The following is a 22488-nucleotide window of genomic DNA, read 5'->3' on the forward strand; positions in this document are numbered from 1 at the left end:
ACCTCACCTCACTTTCTGAACAACAGATTGACTTCTTCACCATCTCATCTCATCGTCTCGTTTCTCCTTGTTCAGGTGTCTTTTCTTCCTTTTCCTTTCTATTCTCCTCCTCATTATTGCCATCACCGTAACCCATCGCCATTTTGGCCTTCTCTGCCCCTCGTCTCCCCGGCTCGACTTTCTCCAAATTGCCGTACCCCTTTCTCTCAGCCGTCGCTTTCCCCGAATCTCCCAGAACCCTTCGAACGCTTTCGATCTTTCGATCTTCCACATTCTACATCTATCGTCTCCTGTGATCGTTTGGCTTTAGACCTCGACACTTGTAGCGTCCTGTCCGCAGTTGCATTTGCTGAGCCATTCGCAACTGCTCTCTCCAGACCCCTGTGACGATTCTCGACGACTGGAAATCTTGCCTGCCCTGTCGATCATAGCCCTCATCTCGCGAGCGAACTCCGTAATACTTTGTTTCCTCGCCTCACTCGTCTACTTCACCGTTCCATTGCCCAGAACTGTCGACGACTCTCTCATGTTCCGTTATAACTAGGTCGAGATTCAAGCTGTCTGTCACGACTCTTGATCTTGTCTCCAATCTACATTAGCATATCTCATCTCGTAGCAGAGTCAAAGTCTGCCCACGGTAATAGTGAGCTGCTTCCTCAGCACGATCAATTCCCTTTGTTTCTGGTCGCTGGCGTCCTTAATCACAGCCTCCTGATCTTCTTTCGTTTGTCATAAAGATATAACAGGAAAAAAAAAGGTAGGTGGTCACGCAAATCTCTCCTGGCTCTCAACGGGAATCCAACTCAAGAAGGGATATCCGGATTGTTCAAGCTTTCTTTGGCGTTTGAAGGCCGTGCCTAGTGAAAACCGTGCTAACATGAATCTTGGCCACAGTTGCTCTTTTGTTGAGTTGCAAACACACTGCACCTCGAACCGACTTCGTCCGATCCCTTCGAACTAAGACCGAAGGTATTCAACAGGCACTCTCGTGGTTACGCTTGTTGTTGACGGCTGCTTTACTGCTCGTTATACGTCAACGCAAACTATGGCTGCTCTGGTCCAAACCTTTCCCCAGCAAACTGCAACGGTTACAATGCTCCAGACCCGACCGTCTTCTTCAACAAGCATGATACCCAATAACCAAGGCCAGGTTGGCCACCAGTATGCGGCAGCGGCTCAAGCCCCAAGATATGCTGTTCCTTCTCCTACTGGCTACCGGGGTAGTTCGACTCCTGTCCAACAATACGCTTTCACTAGCACACCGACCCTGAACCATACACAATCTTGGCAACCACAAGGTCAACCGACGCGAAACTATAACCACAATGCCAACTACGGCGGACGCCAGTTTAGCTCCTCAGCTACCAACGTGCAGTACAATGCCATGGGCGTCGGCCAAACGGGTGCTCGAGATGATTCTGCCATTCCTCAGCGACGAAACATTGTGCCTGCTCCTCGACCTCATTCTGCCTTCCTTGCTGGCCCTGCACAACCAGTCTCTCCAACTTCTTCAAGCAAAGCTGCACCGGACAGGTATAGACGGTCGCTCACTCCTCAACAAAATCAGCACGGTCGCTCTCAGAGTACAGCTGTCCCCGTGAATGGAATGCCTACTGCAACTCAACTCTATAATGGCCCCAATCCTGCCCGCTCGGCGATTCCAAACAGACCCAACAGCTTCTATAATGCCATGCCCGGCACATCCATGGATGATATGCAACTTCTTCAATCTCCCATGGATGATTCAAACCGATCCCGCCGCCGAAGTCTTCGTGCCGATTCTGACCTGTCAAAGCCTGCTACCCACGACAAGAGCAAAGTAGACGGAAATTCTCAAACACTGCGTGTTGTCAGTAACACTGCCGCACACTCGCGCAACGGAAGTTCTGAGAGTGTAAATTCCAGCCGCAGTAGTCACTCTCGACCATCCTCGGTAAGTTGATGATCCTTGAAACACTATCCAATCAGCAATGGGTGGTAAAACTTGAATGCTAACAGGGATGTTCTGCAGTCTGCCAACCGCAATGTGTCTGCCCCCACTGGAAACCCCTCTTCCCAGGCAAACAACGAAATCACTTCTAAGCAAGATCACGCCAAGGTCAACATCCCACCTCGAGGATCATCTTCCGATGCGATTAAACGCACTACAAACCCTTCTCCTCTCTCTAGACCAGCCACCATGGCTAGCGAGGTCGCTGAAGACGGATCTTCCAATGCGCCAGGTGCGGGTAATGTAGACTCACCCGCGGCTAAACAGCTTGCTGCTATCAAGGATAAAGGACGCAAATCCAAGAGCAAGACCTCCAGACTGCGACGCGCTTTCTCATTTGGAAGCGCGGCAGATTTCCGCAAGGCTGATGAGGGTGAGGGAGCTGATAAGACAGAACCCTCCAAACTCCACAAGGACCCAACGGCCGACGAAGCCTACGATGCCGAACAAGCACGTATCGCGGAAGCGCAGGAGGCTGCAGGCCTTGGACACAGCATCTATGGTGGCAGATTCTTTGGTGGCTCAACCGATAACCTCTCCATCTCCTCGACAGCATCGTCGGCTTCTATCATGATTCGAAAGATGGGCCGAGGTATGAAGAAGGGTGGTCGATCTTTCGTTGGAATTTTCCGACCGAAGTCAGTGATTGGAGTTCCTCCTGCTGATGGACCTGTAAAGCCCGAGGCTAGCCAAGCTGCTGTATCGATGGTCACTGTCGAGGCTGAGACTCAACGGGTTAACGTGTCGGCCGATCCCAGACAGACGGATACCTTCCCCCATCTTGAGCGCAATTCGATCGATACCAATTTGGGTGCTGAGATTGCTGAACGTCTTGGAAGCTCTGGAACTGACAACTCGAACTCGCGTAAGAGTATTGTTGGAGGCGACAGGGAACGTGCGGAGGTGCTTGCTGCCGTCCGCAAGGGAATTCTTAAGCGTAAGTGCGATCTTTTCATTGTAGAATCTTGAGCTAACAGTCTTCAGGCCCAGGCTCAGCCAGCCCTTCCATTCGTCCTGCCGATTCCTCGCCTGGCCTTGACCTCCCCAGCGTTCCTGCTGTCACCGACTCCCCCAACTCCAGTGCCCCTAGCACTCCCAACGACGAGTCTCAGGGCCATCGACGAACTGGTTCAATTGCTATCGGTAGCGAAGATTATTTCATGTCCGCTTTGAGGCTACGACAGGACAGCAAGAGCGCACCAAACACTCCCCATGGATCTACCAAGCGTAACGCGACTTTCTCACCCCGTATTGTCTTCCACGATACTTGGCCTAGTCAGGAGTACGATCGTCGCGGTGAGATAGCTACCTGCAACCGATTGACTCCCATGCTTGCGCAACAGATCAAGGAGGAGCTGAACACCTTCAAAATGGTACGTTTTGACACTGAGAATTTTAACGCCACACCAGTTGTTAACAGTTTATAGGAGATGGAGGTTCACGAAAACTCAAAGATTTACACGCACTTTTTCTGATGATGGCAATGCCCACCACGAGGAGCGAAGCTTGTTAGCGCAGTGTTTTGTTTCCTTGACTGATACCGGAGCTCAAACCGGAATCTTGTATTGCAAGCAACCATATTAACCGCTTGGGCGTTTGGGACAGCATTGTACGGTGTTAATGGTGTTGATCACTCTAACCAGTCTCTACATGTCATGTGGAATTTAGACCAAAGAGTCGTACATTTCTTTAATCTTGCTTTTATCATCTCTCTTTTCTTTTCATCTGGGACCGACGAGGAATGGAGCGTAATGGAAATTACATACATACATATTTCTGGGCTTGCAGCAGTGTCACCATTGAAACGGGGACACAGCGTTAATTCACAGAACATCATTTACTAGTCTTGTCGACATGAACAAAAAAAATCAATGGAATGGATATAACATGAAGTTTTGATTGCTTGGTCGGGACATTTTACGTCGCCCTGTGAATGTTTGAGACATTACTTCACCTTGTTTTTAGTGAATCAGTATATGTTTTCAGACTATTTCCGAGTTGGGCTACGGGATGCAAGCATCAGGGGCTTAACAGGCTAATTAATCTCGATTGCGTGTACACTTCAGAATTTGTTTGTTCTTCATTTGATTCAGGGGATCGAATCAATTTACAGATAGAGGAAGGGTACTTGGGTACATGATTTGTGGTGTTGCTTGGCATCTTCATAGAGACCCGCTATTAGAGGTACATGAGAAGAATAAAATGGTACATGTACCCACACGTTGGATCTTTCGGAAATAAGGCTTAAGCCTCAAGGTCCCCGCGATCTCGTCAGCCACAAGCCTCCCCCACCCCCACATCCGGGCCGTAACATTACTCGGAGGTGAAATGTTGAAAAAAATATTTTGGTGGTCATACATAGGCAGTAAACGCTCCCTCTAAACCTCTTTGCGCCGCGTCACGTTAAACACTCTGGATCGATTAACACGACGAGCCTGGCTCTTGAAGAGTCCGGGATATCTGCATCCTTTTGTTTCAAGCCGCCGATTTGTCTGTTTCGCACAGCGTATGTCTACAATGACGACTACAGAGGAGAACCCCACCAGCGCGGGGGAGCGCCCTACCAAGCTGCAAGGACGAGCATTCTACGAGTCTATCGGAAGCCCCAAGTTCATTGTTGCGCCGATGGTAGACCAGTCTGAATTTGTAAGTTATTGTTAGATCTAGTAATGTGTGACTTGACTGACGGTTTAGGCCTGGCGCATGCTAACTCGAAGTTTCATTTCACCCACTGAACAAAAGAGTCTTCTTGCCTATACACCCATGCTCCACGCTCGTCTCTTTTCGCAAGACGAGAAATATCGCAAGGCGCACTTCCAATCCGTCAAACCTGACGGCGAAACTCCCTGGCTTGACGGAAACCCTTCTATCGACCGCCCGCTATTCGTCCAGTTCTGCGCGAACGATCCCGAAGCGCTCCTTTCCGCCGCTAAGCAAGTCGCTCCTTACTGCGATGCTGTTGACTTGAACCTCGGATGTCCTCAGGGTATCGCGAGAAAGGGAAAGTATGGTGCTTTCCTCCAGGAAGACCAGGATCTTATCTTCCGCTTGATCAACATCTTGCACAACGAGTTGCCTGTGCCTGTGACGGCCAAGATTCGAATCCTGGATACTAAGGAGGAGACCCTGGCATACGCGCAGAATGTCCTGAAGGCTGGTGCATCTATCCTCACCGTTCACGGCCGACGAAGGGAGCAGAAGGGACATTTGACGGGCCTGGCTGAGTGGAAGATGATTCGGTTCCTGAGAGACAGCCTACCCAAGGAGACAGTCATTTTCGCGAATGGAAATATTCTTCAGGAGGGAGATATTGAGAAGTGCCTCGAGGCTACAGGAGCTGATGGTGTGATGAGCGCCGAGGGTAACCTCAGCGACCCAGCTATCTTCACAAAGCCACCACCCGTCGGAGAGGAGGGACGAGAATACTGGAGAGGAAAAGATGGAAAAGGGGGTTACAGAGTTGATGCTGTGTTCAGACGATACATGGACATCCTCCACGAACACGTTTTTGGAGAGAAGCACCTTGAGCGCCGACCACTCTTCATGCCTGGTGACGATACTGAATGGATGAATGAGAGCGAGACAGTTGAGGATGAGCCACCGTCTAAAAAGCGAAGAAAGGACCTGGGCAAGAAGGGAGAACAGGGCCCCAACATGTCAGCCATGCAACCTCATCTATTCCATCTATTGCGACACTTTGTCTCCAAGCACACCGACGTGCGAGACATGCTAGCCAAGAGCCGAGCAGGCGACATGGAAGCCTACGAGCGTGTTCTATCTGCCGTAGAGCGTAAGGTTGCAGAAGGTCTCATTGAGTACGAGCGCACCAATGGGGAGAGCGTTGCGGAGACACCATTGGCTGAGGGCGAGGAGGATCCTCCTGAGACTGAGAGCTCAGTAGGCACACAAAGACGATGTCGAAGGCCGTGGTGGGTTGTTCAGCCGATTATCCGACCGCTACCAAATGAGGCATTCAAGAAAGGAGCTTTGACTTTGAGTAAGAAGGATAAGGTTAAGGCACAGGAACAGAAACAGGAGGAGAAGGGCAAGCAGGAAGATATCAAGGCAAGGGATGAGGCATTGGCGGGATAGAGTTATGATTACAATGAGTATTATATAGATGGCGTATAGGTGTGAAATGTTTAGAATAGATCGAAAGACACAATTTCTCACAATAATGATTTGGAATCCATATGTCTCGTTCGGAATGCAAGATAGATGAGGAAGTGGAAGTAAATAAAGATGAAAAATTCCGAGTGTAGTCTGGTTCATTTATCACATTGCCACGGTATGATCAAAGATATAAAGTTGAGATTAACACAATACTATATGAGCTTTCATTAACCTTTTAATAGATATGATGAAATATCGATATCATTGACAGGATAAGGAGTATGAAAGATAAAACGACAATAAAGGACACATTTGGGACTCCTTATACCTCCGAAAACTCCCTCTCTCTTGCAGCGTTGCGAAGCCCGCCCCGATGAGAAAGTTTTTGGACACAATAAAATTCCAGGAAGGGGTCGTAGTCTGTCAGCATGTCTCGGAGACTAGAATGGCAGACATCGAGAGTCTTTGATCAAAAGCTATCAGAGACGTGGTCGTGATGTGTTGATGCTTTTTGAGATATGGAGCAGGAGCTGTAACCCAAAGATGTAGTGCAAAGTGTATACTTGGATAAATCGTTAGTATGACTGCCTCCCTTGCGTTGCACATATCTTAATTACAATGCTTCACGCTCGGAAACGATACTGAATTAGCCACGATAGCGAGCAGGCTCAAGGATTCTAAATTTGCTGGCCTCAGTGGAAGAACATATATAGCTTTGGCCTCCCTTAATCCTTTTGTACGTAGCAAGCGTCGCCTTCTCCTTGCATCTCGTTCTTGCCTCCCGTTGAGTACGAGGGCATTACTTGTGTATATGTAAGTATAGAAGAACATATAAGACAGAGTACTTATTTCTTTGGGACAAAGACTTGGAGGAACTATCTAGACTTTATATAACTAGCTCAGACAGGACACTAGAAGGTTTCCTAGTTTATGCTAGCAGCTGTTTGTTCAAGGAAACTTATAATAACAACTCACACCTAAACAAAAGCAATCAATAGATATCAAGTATTGTTTTCTACGCATGTATTTCTTGCGTCACTATTTGTCTATAATATACTTGCATCCCCAAGAGAGTATAACGACTCGATACCAAAGACGATTGTTTATTTTCATTCTAAACCTACCCAAACCTGATCCTAAGCTTACTCAGACTTATCCCAAACTGGTCCATTCTACAGAGTGAACGTAAGCTACCACATCGGATTAGGGCAGATAATATAGTATAATTAGTGAGGGAGAAGTTTCAGAGTTATAAGAGAAGAAAGTTGATCCGTCTCGTATAACACCAGCGTGTCTGTGGTTCGTACATCTTTTATGTCTCAATCTGGAGTTCTTACAGGAGATGCTGTAGGCAGAATGAACGGGTGGCTTTGAGGTTTTATAGATATTCATAACATAAAACGGATGTCAATACCATGTTGCTTGATTCTTAGTTATAGTGTTTGTTGCTTGGAGATGCACTTCTTTCTACAGCCTTTTGTCAAGAAGCACAAGTGAAACAAACGACCTCATTTCTAGCATCACACTTCTAAATTATCCTACCTTATCTATTCAGAATACAAGCAGATATACCGCTATGCATGTATTTGTGCCTGCTTGGTGCACAGGGGCGAAGGCTGGCGATTCCGGCTTGTAGGCATGTATAAGACTACTGTGGTCTTTGCTTTGATCGTCATGCTTGATGTTTCAGGCAGACTGTAAGATGATGGCAGTGTTGCAGAACACTCGAGCATTAAGGCCAACAGGGTACACAATCACTAAGTTTTAGTATTAGAAAAAGAACCTCAGTCGATTCTATTACACTATCTATATATATTTCGTTTCGTATTTTGACTGTATGTACAAATAACGGCAGGTTTGCTCCCGGACGCGGTTGTTGATACTGTGGCGATGGCGGAGTTGATCGCGCTGGAGGCTAGCAATAGGACACTCCCGGTTGTCTTGACACATTCTTGATTCTATGTGTTCTCATATACTTTGTATATTCCCCTAGGTCTCTCTTTGTAAAATGCGGTCCCTATATTCTTTATTCTTTATGCTGATTGTGCAGGTATCTGAAAGCTGTGCATTAACAAACCCCTATCCTTCTTTGGTCAAGGCTATGTGCATTTTGAAAGTAAAGATCTTGTAGGCAGCTGGAGCCTTTTTGCAGCATTTTAGGCAGTTCGTGTCATCCAATGTCACTACGAGAAATCCTGTCTTGTTGCCTGCCCGCTTGTCACTTTGTCACTGTCACAAACTGCCTGCCACTGCCACTGTTACACCTCGTGCCGTGCCTTAGGTACCTCACTCTGCCTTATGTAATGTGCCCTAACTTACCGCACTGTCTATTTATTGACTTCTCTTTTGATCTTGATCCTCCTCTTCTTTTCTCCGACAGTTAGCCACATATCAACAACGCAACACCACACACAACACATACCAAATATGCCTACCTTATATATCCAACATGTCCACGTCATAGAATGACCAGCAAGAGGGTGTCGCTTCCTTGTCGCCCAAGGACGACAGTAAGCCCAATGGTGAGGGCGAGGGTGAAGTCCCGCGGAGTCGGGTCGACGATGAGCTGGAGCGATTTCGTCGGGTAAGATCTCACAAGTCAGCATCTTGCCAAAGTCCCAGTACTAACCATGAATGTCAGCTCAAGGACGACTTCTTCCGGTCTGCCCCTGCAGTCAAGAAGGAGCCTAAGGCTCCCAGACGGCGCCGTAAGTTCACGCGACTGTGCCCTGAATTTCGCAACAATGGGCATCGCCCGGAGGGTGCATCTTGTGAACGCTTCCATTTCGTCCCGTGGGATCTTCCTGGCAAGCAGTTTACGGACTATCCCTTGGACCTATTCTTTTCCAACTTCCCGGGGTTTGATCATCAACGCACCAAGCCCTTTTTCGACGAGTTCGATCGCATGTGTAATCACTTCAGCTGGTCTGAGGAAGCCACTGAGCCCTGGTACAATTTCCGCGTTGCACTCATCCAGGAATTCAACTACGTCATTGGTGAGGATAAGGACAATCTGCTGCACTGGCAGAATATGTTCAACCTCATCGGCTTGCCCAAACCAACTTCTCTCGTCGAAGCACGCACAGTTAGTGAAGCTCATCACGCAGCCATTTGCACCAGAAAACTGACCAGATTCAGACCATGCGAGCAACTCATGTCAACCTTGTGGACTTGGTTGAGTTACCCCGAACCCGTCAACCAGTTGAGCACTTCAAGACTGTTAAGGATCTTAGCGACTACAGCATCTACGAACACAAGATCTTTCCCAAAGAGGAGGCGTACAACGGTGGTCTTTTGGCGCTGTTGCTTCGTGAGATTCTCGCCGCACGATCCCGCTAGGCTCGGACGAACTGAGCTGAATGGTGGCTATTTTGCATCTTGATCGTGTTGCGGTATCATCTGCCACGCCCATTATTATTCTTTCTTTGGTGAAAGCCATTTGCTTCTTCTGGCTAACGCCTGCCTGAAACTCTTCCTCAACCTGCTTCTTTGGCGTGAGCCGCATTTATAACAACCTTCTTCTTTTCTTTGCCACGAGCCACCAATTCTTCTTCCCCGGATCCTGGAAGCTTGAGAAAGCCTGAGAAGCTTGTGGTTTCACAGCCCAAGTGGAGGCACCAGATCGACGGCTGGTACCTTCACGTGGTGATCTGGGTCAGTAGCAGAGAGTGTTGTCTCTATGAAACTAGGACCAGCCATGCATATTGCATCCGGATATAACATATACAGATGGGTTCAGTTAGATAGTCATTTATGGGAAGCATGTCAGGGGCATTCTGGAGTCAGACTCATTAACGGCCAGAGTTATTGCTATCTGTAAGCACATGGCCAATGATTTCGTCCAGTTTTGATCGCCCTCTATTTCCGTACAATTATACCTGGTCATTCTCCTGTTGATGATCTTTATGCTGAGTAGACCGTGACCTCTCTAACATGCTGCAACTGTATTTTCTCCCATAGCTGCTAAGAATCGACTCCTCGTTCCTTATACTTCGCAAAAGCTTCTTCCATTCTTCTTTCAAACGCAGTTTGTCTCATCCTTACAAGCGCTTGAAGTTCCTCAGCCTGGAGGTCGACACAAAACATACAGTGCCCCTCTTGGCCACAACAAATGCCGTAGTTGTGGTGGAAGCGATCGTGGGCCCTGAACTTAGGCCAGCCTTGATAAAAATCCCCTGGTCGATGTTCCAAGTAGTTTTCAAGGGTGTTACGTGTTTGTTGAAGCTGTGGAAGGGTCGCATGAATAATCTGACCGAAGAACGATGCGCCTAGCTGTAGTCAGTAAAGATTTCAAATGGATCTACGATAGGTGGCGTACCTCCAATAACGGTAAAGAGTACGGTAGCAAGCGTGATGCCCCAGGCTTCTCGTGACATTTGCATTGGTGAGTTTCCCATCAGAAGGAAACTTATGACAAGAGCGGCAACGCAGATGATGGTGATCTCCATGATGTAGGTTGCAAAGTGTTTTCTTGATACTAAGCAGATAACTTTCCTACAAGGAGAATAAATGAATGGCACGGAGATTCAATGGTTTATATTAGTACCTCACATCACTCAGCAGGACAAACAAAGAACACCTTTTAGTGTTATTTGCTACAGAATTTCCTTTGTTATGCTGCCACTAATGTGCAAGGTCTCTAACAAATAAAGCCATAAAACATGAGCTATCGGGTTGTTGCAGATTTTGAGTCATAAAAGGCGTCACGTTAAGTGGTCAAGATGGGCAAACGATAAGGCTGTGTCCAACTGACAGAATAGTCGTCAAATGACGAGTAGAGCATTATTAGATCTACCAATATTGGAAGGTTTAAAGAACGTTATGGTCAGATTATGGCAAGAAGTAAGTAATATTACTTAGAATATCTCAAGATACGAGGTCTAAGGGTTCAAGAAGTCCTGATTCATGTACCTCTCTAATGGCTTGGAGTGACTTGAGGATAATACCTTCCATCATCATTATATCTTCGGCCCAAATATTCAGGTATGCAAATATATTCTCTTCACAAGACATCAACTCCCTGACATATACACAAGGCACAAAAAGACAACCCTCCTTTTGGTAGACCATGAATAGCATACATGTAGGATATTCCCATGGTCCCGCCACAACTTAATCCTCAAATGGATTCATAGTCTCGAAATTCGAATACTCCATGTTCAAAACGGTTGAGAGTCTAGTCGTGAGCATGGTCACGTCAATGTTCAGCTTTTCCAATCCAGTGCTTCCTAAATACAAGTCAGCCGTTCTGTTGCCCCAAAACATGCTTGATAGACATACCAACGCCAATCGCGACGCTCCCAAGAGCCATGGTTCCGACACGAGTTTTGGTGTTTCTCGTCTTTGAGCCCATCATGATGATCCCAACACCGAAAACAGTGGTATTGTTGCCAGCCTTGGGCGGTTCGTTGGAACCTGAAGGGGTTTCCATACTGATGAATGTGACGATCTTACCAGATGGAAAGAATAGGAGAAGCAAGATAGCTAAAGAGCTGAGATACGTTTCCAGAGGTCAACAGTATTTATATTCATAGGACAGTCACTATTCCCTTCAACTAGGGACCTCCCCTATACAAAGCATGAAACTATTCACTTTGTCATGATGCATCCAACAAAGAAGAACATGAAATTCACCGTTGAAGAAATCCCAAGAACAATGACGCTGAGCCTCAAAAGCTTACAATTTTGGTAGTCCCGCTGATGACGCAACTCTCTAACCTGGCCCTCTAATTATAAGTAATCCCCATCTTCATTAAGTCCAGCTCCTTATTCTCCCCATCGTCTTTCTCCATCCCTTCAACTTCCCCTTCGTCCTCGCTTCATTGGTGGCGGTGACCGAGAAACACTATCGCTATAACGTCTCCTCTTTGGCGGCACAGGGCTCAAAGACCTCTTTGCTCCACGGCGTGGGGGGCTAGGTGACCGTGAGTATGAGGCTTGGCGACCGTTACGCGCAGGTGGGGGCGATACGCTGTCTGGTTTGGTCCTTCTTGGAGGTGGAGATCGAGAATCGTATGAAGGTGAGCGGCTGTGCTGCTTACCAGCATCCCGCGGTCCGTCAATGACGGAAGAGCTGTTACGCCGATGTGAGGCTGGACCGGCATTTCCGCGCGGTCGACCTCGTCGAGGTGGGCTGCCAGAGTATGACCTCTCCCGTTTTCTCACAGGAGAAGGAGATCGGCTCTGGGAATCATACGACCGGCTTCGTCCATCTCGAGCTGGAGGTAGCGGCGACCGTCCCTCCGAAGCGAAGGAATCCTTTCGTCCACGTGCTTGACGTGGAGGCGTGCGGGAACGACTTCGGGATGAGTATGAGGCGCTGCGAGCCCGACCCTTGCCGTTTCGTGGGGCAGGGGATCGTGAGCCGCTCTCGCTGTCGTAACGACGTCCTCGTCGGGGAGGGCTGGCAGAGCGAGACTCGCTACGTCCCCTTCCTCGTGCAGATACAGATCTTGAGTAAGATCTTGATCGCGACGAGCTGTATGAACGTCCCCGGCTTCTTCGATCAGGAGACCGAGAAAGGGATCTTCCTCGGTCAGCGACCTTACGTGGTGTTCGTGATCTGGATCGAGATCGCGAGTAAGAAGAGCCTGTGTACGACGAGTAGCTTGAAACAGAATCAGAGTCTGAATCAGCCGCAGGGGGTGCAGGTAAAGCAGGTTTAGGCATGTTCTGTAGGTAAGTTCGCATCTCTTCTGTGAGAGCGCCCATACCAATACTTGTAAAGTAGTTGATAGAGAATCTGATATTGCGGGGGTTGTCCTTGGGGAAGAGGCCTTCAAGGTTGGGGCGCAGGGTTTCGTCTGTCATACGCGCCCTTAACTTAGGCATACCGGTTTCCTCTGCGATAAACTGGAACAGGATCTTGATAAAGATACGGCTACTGGATGTGGTCTCGTCCTCGTTCAAGTGAATGACAGATAGACAGTGCCAGCCCAGAGCGTCCGAAGCAAACATGTGGCCAAACAGCATCGCAATATTGCGCAATTTGTTGTTCTCGTATCGATGGATAGTGTCGTAGTACTTGGCAAAAGCCTGCTCGAACAGGTCGCACCACAGTCGGTTGATCTTGGCGAAGCGCTCACCAATCATGCCAAAGAACTTTGTGTAGGTCTTTTCTTGTGAACAGCACTCCACGATCATGGAGGGAAGTTCTGGTTCCTGACCTGCAGGGAGGTTGATCTTCATGAGCTTGTGGACAGCTTCCTCAGGATCGGCACTGGACATGATAGTGAGATAGATAGTCCTTCGTAGGTTGACCAGATCGGCATTAGACTGGTCCTTGATCTCCATAGCTTTCGTCTTCTCGTCCTCCTCGTCTTCAGAAGAACTCTCGTATTCGTCGTCGTCATCCTCGTCGTCGCTACCTTCGCCTAGAATCTCAGCCTTGAGCCTCTTGTACGCCTCTTCGTGCTCCTCCCACTCCGGGTCGAATTTGAAAATGTTGAGTCCATCCTGCACATCGATTTCGCCCTCCAGCTCAACTCGATGTGTGATCTGATCCTCCTCTTCAACCAGATCCAACTCCTCCTTGACAGCTGGGTTGTCCTTAAATTTGTCCTTGCGCACCTGGAACAACACTTCGATCATGTACTGTGTTCGCTTGTCGATATCGGCTTCGTGTAGAATGTTTCGGAATTGGTCAAAAACAGCCATGGCAATAGACGGCTGCATCTCCTCAAGATATTGTCCAACTTCTCGGCAGAAACCGACCGCAATCTCAACACTGTCGTCGGTAGGCTTATGAAGCAGGAGAAGGAGAATCTGGCCGGCGAGCATTTCATGTTGAACCTGCTGGTTGATAAGATGCGCCAGGAAGGTAGTCGAGGAAAGGCAGACAGCCTTGTCGTTTCGCTTGAATCCCTTTCGGAACTGCATAACCAAACGACGAATCAGAAGTTCGCCGACCTGGGGTAGCTTGGTGTTGACGATAGCAGCCATAGCGGCATAAATCGGTGTGAACGGTAAACTGGCAGCTTGGGCCTTCATGATCGATCGACAAAACAAACCGCGACCTCGGATCAAATTCTCTCCAAAAAGCTCAGGAACGATAAATTTGATGTTCGCAGTGTTGACCTTGTTGATCAGACCATTTATACTCTTCTTGAGCGCCTCCCATGCCATGCGCTGATACTCCTTGCTCGTCTTATCCGTGATCTGGGCCTGGAGCGCGCGCAGTCGAGCGGGTGGGATATATGTACCGCCGGATCGCATTGTGAGAAGCTTCTCGTACTCTGCCTTTGCAGCCGCTTGTTTCTCCTCTTCGGTTCGTACAGGCGCAGCTTCCCGTTTTTGCCTGGGAGAGGCTGATCGTTGGTCCCTCGCAGGACGATACGAATCTCCATCACGCTTGTCGCTGCGATCGCGATCCCGACGCGGGAGATCGACCTCGGCGGAAGCCATCGTGAGAAAATTACACTCCCAGTTGCAGTCGCGATCGATTTATTTTATCGTGTCGATTCCTGCGTCCTGGATTTCGATGGCGTGGGGGTGAGAGAGTGAAAGGCTTTGCGAACCGAGAAAGATGTCGTTGCTAGCTTCGTCGCGCACGAAGTAATGTCAAGTTTGAAAAAAGATATTCAGCCACATCTGGAGCTCCGAGGTCATGTGGCTGTGCAGTGCTGTGGCGCCCCACCTTTAGTCGTCACGTCTCCTGAAGCTCGTCCCTAAAGCCAACTGGACTTTTTGACGGCAACCATTTCACCACCAAAAGATACTGCCACGACACTCCTTTATTTCTACTTCTCGGCCTCAATCTTCATCTCTGCTCACCAAAGACTACGCTCGTTTGCTTTGCGCATCTTTGACAATGGTAAGTAACATCACCTGTCAAGGCCTGATTTACACGCTGTCCCCTTTACGCGCTTCAGACCGGGCATCGTGACAGCCCCTCGCGGTGCTTCAACTTTACTAACATAACTCTTGTTACAGTTGGACAAAATCGTCGGTCTCGCCATGCTCGTGGCCGCTTCCGTCGTCTTCACCTACTACACCATCTGGACTCTTCTCATGGTAAGATGCCCCTCATTGCTCAGCTCGATGCGACTATACACCCCTACCAATACACCAGCCTAGGTATTGAACACATTGTCAACTAACAATTGATTAGCCCTTTGTCGACGACGATCACCCTCTCCAGAACTTCTTCCCCCCTCGCGTTTGGGCCATTCGCATCCCTGTCATTATCATCCTCCTCGGTTCCGCTGTTGTTGGCTCATTCCTTGGCATGGTTATGATTCGGAGCAACCAGAAGAAGGCTGCAAAGGCCAAGGCTGCCGCTAAGAAGGCCAACTAGACGACGACATGTCGATTATATACTTGTAATCATTCAGTGTCTTCCAACGGCGTTGTTTCGCCCAAGACCTAATCACACCATATGGGACTTTGAACCCTTAGGCCAATGTCTTAATGCAAAAGAGATGAACACTACAGGAAATGGGTATCTAATCTTTTTTCTATTTGTAATGAGGCATTATGACCTGCCAAACGACCGTGCTAAAGATTGTTTCTTCCGTACAAGCAAAATGCCCACATATCAGAATCAAACTCCAACATTCCGGACCAAGAGTTGGGTTGAGCGTAACTATTCATGCTTCACACGAGAAGATACAAACTTTGCTCCATATCGCCAAATAGCTTAAGCAATGAGTTGCAATTCCAGCCTCGTATGCATATAATCAAGCAAGGCACAAGTACCTAGACGCCAACCTCAAGACGCACGTTGTCTGTCTGAGAATTCTTCTCACACTCTCTGATCTGCAAAGTCAAGGACTTCACAGTCATCCTCAAAAAAGCCATCCTCACCTTGGCTTCCACCTTGAGCTCCACGTCGCCTCCTCGTAGTCACCACGATCTGCTCCTGATCGCCGTACTGCATCACGCGCTCCATCGCTGAAGGGGGCAACGGAATATGGTCTTCCGGGCCGTCGTACTCCTCCTCCGCAACTGTTGGCAAGCCTAAATCCAGTCGAACCACTGGAATATCCTGGCCAAAAGCCCAAGCCGTTGTGTTTGAGACTTCTTTAGGTGAATTTGGTTCCATGGGTTGCCCCTTCTTCTTCTTTTTCTTGGAAGTAGTGTTTTCCTCTAGACTTGTCTCGGCTAGTATAGCGGAGACAACTTCAAGCTGATCAGCTGTTCCTCTCCGGTACTCGCAGAGAGTTACTCGTCGATCCGTGTGGAAAGGTTGGTAGGGCGCACTAGACTCTATCTCAGCTTGAGGGATTGAAGATTCCATAGTCTGATCTGTTGCCGCAACACGAGGTCGGGGGTTCAGTGTCAGGGTGTTTCCTGCATCCATATCACGGTCCGAAAGGTCGAGAATTTCATCCTGAGCTCCCAGGTCAACCATCTGTCGTACAGCTGGAGCAACCAAGTCGCTGGGTAGAATCGGCACGTTATAATCGTGATACCTGCTAGCCCGTGTCACCCGCCTGCCAGCCTGTACGCTAGATCGGCGAGTTCGACAGGAGAAACCTCGTACTAGACCGTTTCCAACCACAAAGAGTCCTTGATGTTTCCTGCTTTTGACCCAAGTCACGCAGGATGCCGAAGGAAGGCCTGAACTAAGTGGCAAAGAGACTCGGTTTTCGCCAGTGTGCCGAAGCTGGTTAATCGCGGTTCCTGTCTTGCCAAGTGAACTGCTGATACTAGCAGCGATCACTCGCCCACCCATAGCCGCTGAGTCTTTTAGGCTGTTGCCAGTCGCGTTTTGTACGTTACCACTGCTGCGACGAGGTCGTGAGACAAATGGTTTCGCAGCTTGGTAGGCTGCACCAAAAGCTCCGGTAGCTAAAGAAACAGCCGTGTTCGACTGCTCTGGTGTTGCGGTGCCACTCTCTTGAACAGCCTGACGACGACGAGGTGCAGGCCACATGAACGCACTTGAGGGCATATCGAGGAGATGAACGGTACCACGCTCGGTCACCATAGCTAACCGCTCTCCCTGCGATTGGGTCCAAGCGACATCGACAATGCGTGCGACAGTCATTCGTGAAAATTGTGCAATTTGACGGACCTGAGGTCCTGTGCTTGCATTTGGCGTGACAGTGGTCTGGAGAGGGGATGATCGTGTATGTTGAATACGGAAAAGATCCCAGACTGTTTGCACATCGCCTTTGCTGCTGGCGGTGAACAGGGACAAAGATGATGGCGAAAATGAAAGAAAACTGCAGCCCAAAGGCGGCGAGAACGTAGTGATCGGATGAATAGTAGATGAATTAGTGAGCGACTCCGCATCAACAATCGACACAAGCCCTGGATCTTTCGCTCCAACCGGACCGGCAGGACCATGAGTAGGAGGGAAGTTGATCGGGTCACCACGAGGAGGTCGAGTACCAGCCCAATTCTGAGGAAGCGAGCGGGCTTGTTGAGTTTGTGTTTGGGGGGTTGACGACTTGTTCCAGTATGAATTCCAAGCTTGCAAGCCTTGCTGTCCAACCCACTTGGCACCTTGAATAAGCTCCTGAGTCGTCTCTCGCATGATTTTATTAACGACACTATCGGAAATAGGTAGATCTACTGATGCAGAAGACGAAGGGAGCTGCGGCGGCGTCACAGTGGCGAGTCCAGGTGCTTTGCCGAGAATGGGAAGTGGTACATGAGCTCTCAACGAGACTTGTGACGAAGGCGTCGCAGGACAGTAAGCGATCCATCGCCCTCTAACTGCGAGAATCGGTGTTTGCGGATTTGAGCGTGGTGGCGCGCTTGAAGACTGTGTCTTATCAGCCTCCTCTGGCACCTCACCTCGGGTGCTTTGCTGAAGTCTGGTCCAGATCTTTCCGACACATGTAAAAATATGACCATTTTGATCTTCCAATAATTGCAAGTAAACCCAGCATTCGCCAGTAACGCCTGAGCAGACTGTAACTGTACCTGAGTCCGCTCGAATTGTGAAGGAGCCACTGGGCGAAGGAGGTCTGAAAATGGGGTTCGTGACGGAGATTTCAGGGTTGATCGGAATCTTTGGCGCCTGGAGCAACACATCAACGAGCTGGTTGGTCCTGAGTGAGTACACCTCGACAGACGTTTGATATGAGTCGATGGTCTGTCGCCCCTGGAGGCCATCCTGGTGGGTGAACACAGATCGAGGGCTTGCTGCCCCATCAAGTCTGGGGCTTGGTCCTTCGTCCTGTGCGAGGCCAGGTGCAGCTGAAGGTAGGACAGGTCCATGCAATACCACCGCCACAAGAGGGAACAGGGTTTTGTTCCTGTTGCCAAGCGTCCAAGGAAGGATCTTGGCATGGTGAACGCCTCCTCGTAGTCCTTTTAGACTTGCGACAGGTTCAAGCCCTCTCTTGCTGACAGCGTACACATCCAAACCACCTTCATACCCCGCGATGACGACGTTGCTTGGACCAAATGGGAAGTCGGGGCATTCGGGTAGCTTGTCGAAGCCAAAGAAATAGCCTCGTTCGCCGGCTTTCATGCCCGAGTTGTTAGTCATATTAAGGTCGATATCTGGTACTCCATAGAAGTGTGGCTGGGGTTGATGAGGCAGCGGCGGATGGTTTCCCATCCTCGAGCCTTGGAACGGGGAATTGACCGAACTACGTCGATAGGGAACACTCGGAGGTGGTGTTTCTGGAGATTGATATTGGGCGTCCATCTGGAAGCTCAAAGGACGTCGGCTGTGGTTTGGTGGGGATAGAGATGAAGGCGAGGGACTCATGAAATGGCGCTGTACAGGCCATCCTTGTTGCAGTCGACCTGAGTCCTCGTAAGAAGACGGTTGGGTAGGAGGTGAATCGCCCATGATACTGATCAAGTTTCCTGGAGAGCCGGCCATGCCGTTCCTCATCCAGTCATTGTTCATACTCGGTGCTGTGCTCACGGAAGCTGGAGTTGTGGACAAAGCAGCCAGCATAGGGGAGACAGCAGAGTTGACATTGTCAGGGCCAGAAGAAGGCTTAATCTCGGGCGTGTCGACGGGGGGCGTGGAAGCGACCGAAGTAGATGAGCTCTTATTATCTCCGCTGCTGCTGATATTTGTATTCACGTTATCCTTGTTGGTGTTGGCGTTACCGTTATTGACAGTGACATTGCTATGTGACTGCGGTCAGCTAGGTACTTAAAGTGGTCCATGATAGCCCAGAAGAGTCATGCGGACAGGGAGGCTCACGCGAATTTACCAGCTGTTTGCTTTGTCACGGCCGCGGCGATGCCGCCACTTTCTCTGGCATGTTTCCTCTCCTTCTTAGAAGCTGTCGAGAGGGTCATGGTCAGCTCATCTGTTTGTTAAAGAGGAGCGCGGTTGCGCAAGCGGTTCGGGTTTGGGGATCCCAGTGCCTGCGGCTGATAGGTCATACATAGATGGAGGGGTATTAAGGTGGGAATAGAGTTCCAGTAGAGAGGCACTTACAAGGCATATGCAGATTTGGACAAGTGTCGGAGCAGTTTCCTACCCCTAAAACTAAAACGCTACGCTCGCGTCTCTGCAGAGCGCGTTTGTTATAAAAGAGGCGTCAAGTCGATTCACTTGCAGTCGAGGTGACGCCGGCACTTGTCTAGGTTCGAAGTCTGTGTTCCTATGTATTTCGCTTCGTTCGCACAGATCGGGGGTCGATTCGCAGTAGCTACTATCGGATATAGGAGGCGAAGGAAAGGAGATGCAGATCAATATCGGTCAGAATGAGTTGAGTTGAGTTATTATCGTGAAAGAACGGGGAAGTGCTCGAGATCGTTGGGTAGCGGCGTAGACCAGCTCGTCGCGTCTATCAAGTTGAGTTGAATCGATTCAATATGGAACAGATGCAGATGCAGATGAGAAAGAGAAAGATCGTTATAGAGTTGGAAACCAAGGAAATATTCAGACGCTTTGTTGAAGTTTGTATCGTATAGTCATTCACAGTTGTAAGTGAGGGAAGAGAGCTCAAAGGACTGATGGGAGCTGGCCGAAGAGTCACTCTATGATAGATCCCATCCCATCCAATCCACCCATGTGTGAGGCCTAGATTCACACCTCTGTTCCAATGTGGCGTGGGGTGTAATAGAGGGGTTGGGTGGCCTAGGGAGGGCAGTAGGCACTTGGGCAGTGGAGGCCGGTAGTGGACATCACCACCACATGCACTGTAAGCGATAAGGAACTGGCCCTTCTACAGTAGAGAAGGGTTGATAAGACGCCCCCTTCGACCCTCCACCTCCACCTCCACTTTCACCCGAACATCATCTTGAAGGGCACCCTCAGGGAGTAAGAAAACTTCTGACGTTTAATTAGGGTGTCAAAAATGACTAGTCTAAAGGACCACTAAGTTATACTAAGCTTACCTAAGTGTTTTTGTCACTTAGGATATAGGTCTGAAGTTTTATTGCCTCCCTTAGGGGACATCAATGGCATTGGCGGATCTGCCACTACCCACGCCTCGGCCTGTCAGGAACCAAACCAAGCCAAACAGCCCGCATTTCTAGCTCAACCGGAAGATCAAAGGTTTCTTTTTCGTACCGGGCAACTGGATAGGGAGGCATGATTGACACATCCAGTACACGCGGTTATAGCACACAAACGCATGGTTCTCGATTTTGTTGACCTCAATAGTTTCTTGATAAATGACGAGAACAAACCTTTGATGAACAAGGTCTATCCGGTTTGCGGGGTTTAGTTCATGCGCTGGCCAGAGAGTGAATGGGAGGGTACAAATCCGGAGGTTACAGCGCCTCAGTTACACCTTGAATCGGTTTTCGATTCGATACCTTGCCTTGTCATCCACCATCATAGCTTCCATGATACTGGACAGTATACTCGGCTATCTTGAAAAGGTCCCAACGATGACGATTGAATCTTCGATCTTATGCAGTCCTGGTTGTCTCGATAACTGTCATCATTCATCCATTCCTCTCAAGGCTCAATAAATCGTGCCCCATCCATCCGACCAAGTTAAGCCACATGATTCTACGCCGTGATCATGGGTCAGGTGAGCTATGCCATTTACGCCATCAGCATGGCCGTGCCTCTCTAATCACCAGGGGGCGACACGCTGATATCCCAGATTTAGCATTCAAAGCAAGGGACGGTGAACCTTGGCTTAGCTCAGGAAACGCTGCGCTGCTACAGTGAGGATGAGATTGGCACCTGAATGGTCTCTTGGGTGTGTCGTTAGTATTTCTATCCTTGGCTCTCCCTGCCAGAGCTCCCGTTAATCGGCGTGTATTGATCCCAGCTTTACTATTCGACAACGGTATTCTTCGGCATTTGTCGATTCTACTCCGCAAAAGTGAACATCTCCCACGAGCCTTTGATGACGTACGCGGTTGGGTGAAGCTGTTTATAGTTGCTCTCTGAGCGACCTGCTTGACATTGAATAACTAAAGGTTATGCACAAATTCATTTTTGCTTGCTATTTTTGGTTGGTTCCGTCATCTTTGTAGGGCATGGCTTTCACAGCAGATGTCCATCAGTCTGCAGCCAGACGCGGTATTGGCTAAACTTCCACTGTCCATCAACCTTCCTGACGACTGCATGTGCCGACCAAGAGCCTCTTTGAGCCGTCCATCTGTCGTGGTAACGCTGACTTCTCCCAAAATCATGCACTCATTTGAGTCGGAGAATCGCCCAGGAAAGACTTTGAGAACCGTGTGTCTGCGCTCTTTGATGTGCTTCCACATCCGACTTCGGAATTCGGCTAGATCTATGGTCCTTATCAGCTCAATGTCCCCGGCAGTTTGAAGATGGTGATGAAAGCATCGAAACACCTTTTGAGCCGCGTGCCTTGTCAGCGCCAATCTGCACGCTTGCGTCTTCCGTGAAAGAGTCTACCCAACGCTGATTCTCTTCAGGATTGTCCGAGATGCGATAGAAGTCAATCGCAAATTGCTGAAGCTCTTTATCCTGCCATTCGTCCTGGGTAGCATAGAGCGGCACGTAGTTCTCGGGAGCGTTCTGAGCCATGGTGAGTATGTATTGTGATTGCTGTTTCTGAAGTTTTGCAAGGAACAATTGAGGAAAATTCTTTGAGCGATGATCAAGGAGAAATCAGCTCTTTCATGATCTCTAAATTTGGGGAGATATATGGAGAGCATGATGCAATTGTTCTCCATCTGAGTGGATCGTCATGACTTAGTATCGAACTTTCTTTCGGAAACTTGCCGTACAAGCTTCTCTCCAATTCTTTCTGGAAGGATATGAGGTTGTTCTTTCTGTCTTCTTCGGAGATTTTTCGGCCACCTACCTACCTACCTAGGTAGGTAAGAATAGTGAGGTTGAGATATTGTGCAAGATACGCCAGCAAGTGCGGAATAAATAATTGTCATGAAAGCTACAACGCACGCTCAAAAATAGCCTGTTGAAGGTTGTATCCTTACTAGGTATTTATCTTAATGGTGGGTTTGTTACTGGAGTCTCAGTGCAATCTCGAAATTGGGTAGGTATTGTGAACAGGACCTATATTCTT

At 48.9% G+C, this 22488-nt stretch overlaps 9 protein-coding genes across 9 annotated transcripts; 4 read left to right on the top strand and 5 right to left on the bottom strand.

Annotated features, from left to right (window-relative positions):
* Window positions 1-1045: 1045 nt before the first annotated feature.
* On the top strand, window positions 1046-3465 carry BKA55DRAFT_534247 (uncharacterized protein; the record flags this gene model as incomplete). Its single annotated transcript, XM_046189577.1, has 4 exons — window positions 1046-1933; window positions 2012-2927; window positions 2975-3363; window positions 3418-3465. 4 exons carry the CDS (start codon window positions 1046-1048, stop codon window positions 3463-3465), a joined length of 2241 nt encoding a protein of 746 aa, XP_046055291.1.
* A 774-nt stretch (window positions 3466-4239) lies between these two features.
* On the top strand, window positions 4240-6245 carry BKA55DRAFT_555754 (uncharacterized protein). The gene is made up of 2 exons (XM_046191654.1): window positions 4240-4636; window positions 4685-6245. Exons 1-2 carry the CDS (start codon window positions 4499-4501, stop codon window positions 6080-6082), a joined length of 1536 nt encoding a protein of 511 aa, XP_046055292.1. The 5' UTR covers window positions 4240-4498; the 3' UTR covers window positions 6083-6245.
* Window positions 6246-7679: 1434 nt separating this feature from the next.
* Window positions 7680-9442, top strand: BKA55DRAFT_684742 (uncharacterized protein; the record flags this gene model as incomplete). The annotated part of the gene is made up of 5 exons (XM_046198684.1): window positions 7680-7735; window positions 7794-7800; window positions 8568-8687; window positions 8745-9188; window positions 9242-9442. 5 exons carry the CDS (start codon window positions 7680-7682, stop codon window positions 9440-9442), a joined length of 828 nt encoding a protein of 275 aa, XP_046055293.1.
* Window positions 9443-10066: 624 nt separating this feature from the next.
* Window positions 10067-10551, bottom strand: BKA55DRAFT_534250 (uncharacterized protein; the record flags this gene model as incomplete). Its single annotated transcript, XM_046189578.1, has 2 exons — window positions 10067-10371; window positions 10422-10551. The coding sequence occupies 2 exons, from the start codon at window positions 10549-10551 to the stop codon at window positions 10067-10069; spliced, it is 435 nt and encodes a 144-aa protein (XP_046055294.1).
* Window positions 10552-10853: 302 nt separating this feature from the next.
* Window positions 10854-11474, bottom strand: BKA55DRAFT_555757 (uncharacterized protein). The gene has a single exon (XM_046191655.1). The coding sequence runs from the start codon at window positions 11180-11182 to the stop codon at window positions 10970-10972; it is 213 nt and encodes a 70-aa protein (XP_046055295.1). The 5' UTR covers window positions 11183-11474; the 3' UTR covers window positions 10854-10969.
* A 51-nt stretch (window positions 11475-11525) lies between these two features.
* Window positions 11526-14639, bottom strand: BKA55DRAFT_555759 (uncharacterized protein). The gene has a single exon (XM_046191656.1). It carries the CDS (start codon window positions 14504-14506, stop codon window positions 11900-11902), a length of 2607 nt encoding a protein of 868 aa, XP_046055296.1. The 5' UTR covers window positions 14507-14639; the 3' UTR covers window positions 11526-11899.
* A 143-nt stretch (window positions 14640-14782) lies between these two features.
* On the top strand, window positions 14783-15538 carry BKA55DRAFT_555760 (dolichol phosphate-mannose biosynthesis regulatory). The gene is made up of 3 exons (XM_046191657.1): window positions 14783-14915; window positions 15035-15115; window positions 15213-15538. The coding sequence occupies exons 1-3, from the start codon at window positions 14913-14915 to the stop codon at window positions 15396-15398; spliced, it is 270 nt and encodes an 89-aa protein (XP_046055297.1). The 5' UTR covers window positions 14783-14912; the 3' UTR covers window positions 15399-15538.
* Window positions 15539-15792: 254 nt separating this feature from the next.
* BKA55DRAFT_182002 (uncharacterized protein) lies at window positions 15793-19569 on the bottom strand. The gene is made up of 2 exons (XM_046185045.1): window positions 19224-19569; window positions 15793-19146 (listed from the first exon to the last, which is right to left on the bottom strand). Exons 1-2 carry the CDS (start codon window positions 19319-19321, stop codon window positions 15846-15848), a joined length of 3399 nt encoding a protein of 1132 aa, XP_046055298.1. The 5' UTR covers window positions 19322-19569; the 3' UTR covers window positions 15793-15845.
* Window positions 19570-21454: 1885 nt separating this feature from the next.
* On the bottom strand, window positions 21455-21986 carry BKA55DRAFT_684748 (uncharacterized protein; the record flags this gene model as incomplete). Its single annotated transcript, XM_046198685.1, has 2 exons — window positions 21455-21726; window positions 21791-21986. 2 exons carry the CDS (start codon window positions 21984-21986, stop codon window positions 21455-21457), a joined length of 468 nt encoding a protein of 155 aa, XP_046055299.1.
* Window positions 21987-22488: the final 502 nt, after the last annotated feature.

The sequence above is a fragment of the Fusarium redolens genome (assembly GCF_020744475.1).
Source record: "Fusarium redolens strain MPI-CAGE-AT-0023 chromosome Unknown BKA55scaffold_2, whole genome shotgun sequence".
NCBI lineage: Eukaryota > Fungi > Ascomycota > Sordariomycetes > Hypocreales > Nectriaceae > Fusarium > Fusarium redolens.

Excerpts from the sequence above, each read along its gene's own strand:
- BKA55DRAFT_555759 (XM_046191656.1), bottom strand. The coding sequence starts at position 14,506 with ATGGCTTCCGCCGAGGTCGATCTCCCGCGTCGGGATCGCGATCGCAGC.
- BKA55DRAFT_555754 (XM_046191654.1), top strand. The coding sequence starts at position 4,499 with ATGTCTACAATGACGACTACAGAGGAGAACCCCACCAGCGCGGGGGAG. Across the intron at positions 4,637-4,684 it reads TGGTAGACCAGTCTGAATTT|GCCTGGCGCATGCTAACTCG; the intron begins GTAAGTTATTGT and ends CTGACGGTTTAG.
- BKA55DRAFT_555760 (XM_046191657.1), top strand. Across the intron at positions 15,116-15,212 it reads CCATCTGGACTCTTCTCATG|CCCTTTGTCGACGACGATCA; the intron begins GTAAGATGCCCC and ends ACAATTGATTAG.
- BKA55DRAFT_182002 (XM_046185045.1), bottom strand. The coding sequence starts at position 19,321 with ATGACCCTCTCGACAGCTTCTAAGAAGGAGAGGAAACATGCCAGAGAA. Across the intron at positions 19,147-19,223 it reads CAAACAGCTGGTAAATTCGC|CAATGTCACTGTCAATAACG; the intron begins GTGAGCCTCCCT and ends GCAGTCACATAG.
- BKA55DRAFT_555757 (XM_046191655.1), bottom strand. The coding sequence starts at position 11,182 with ATGCTATTCATGGTCTACCAAAAGGAGGGTTGTCTTTTTGTGCCTTGT.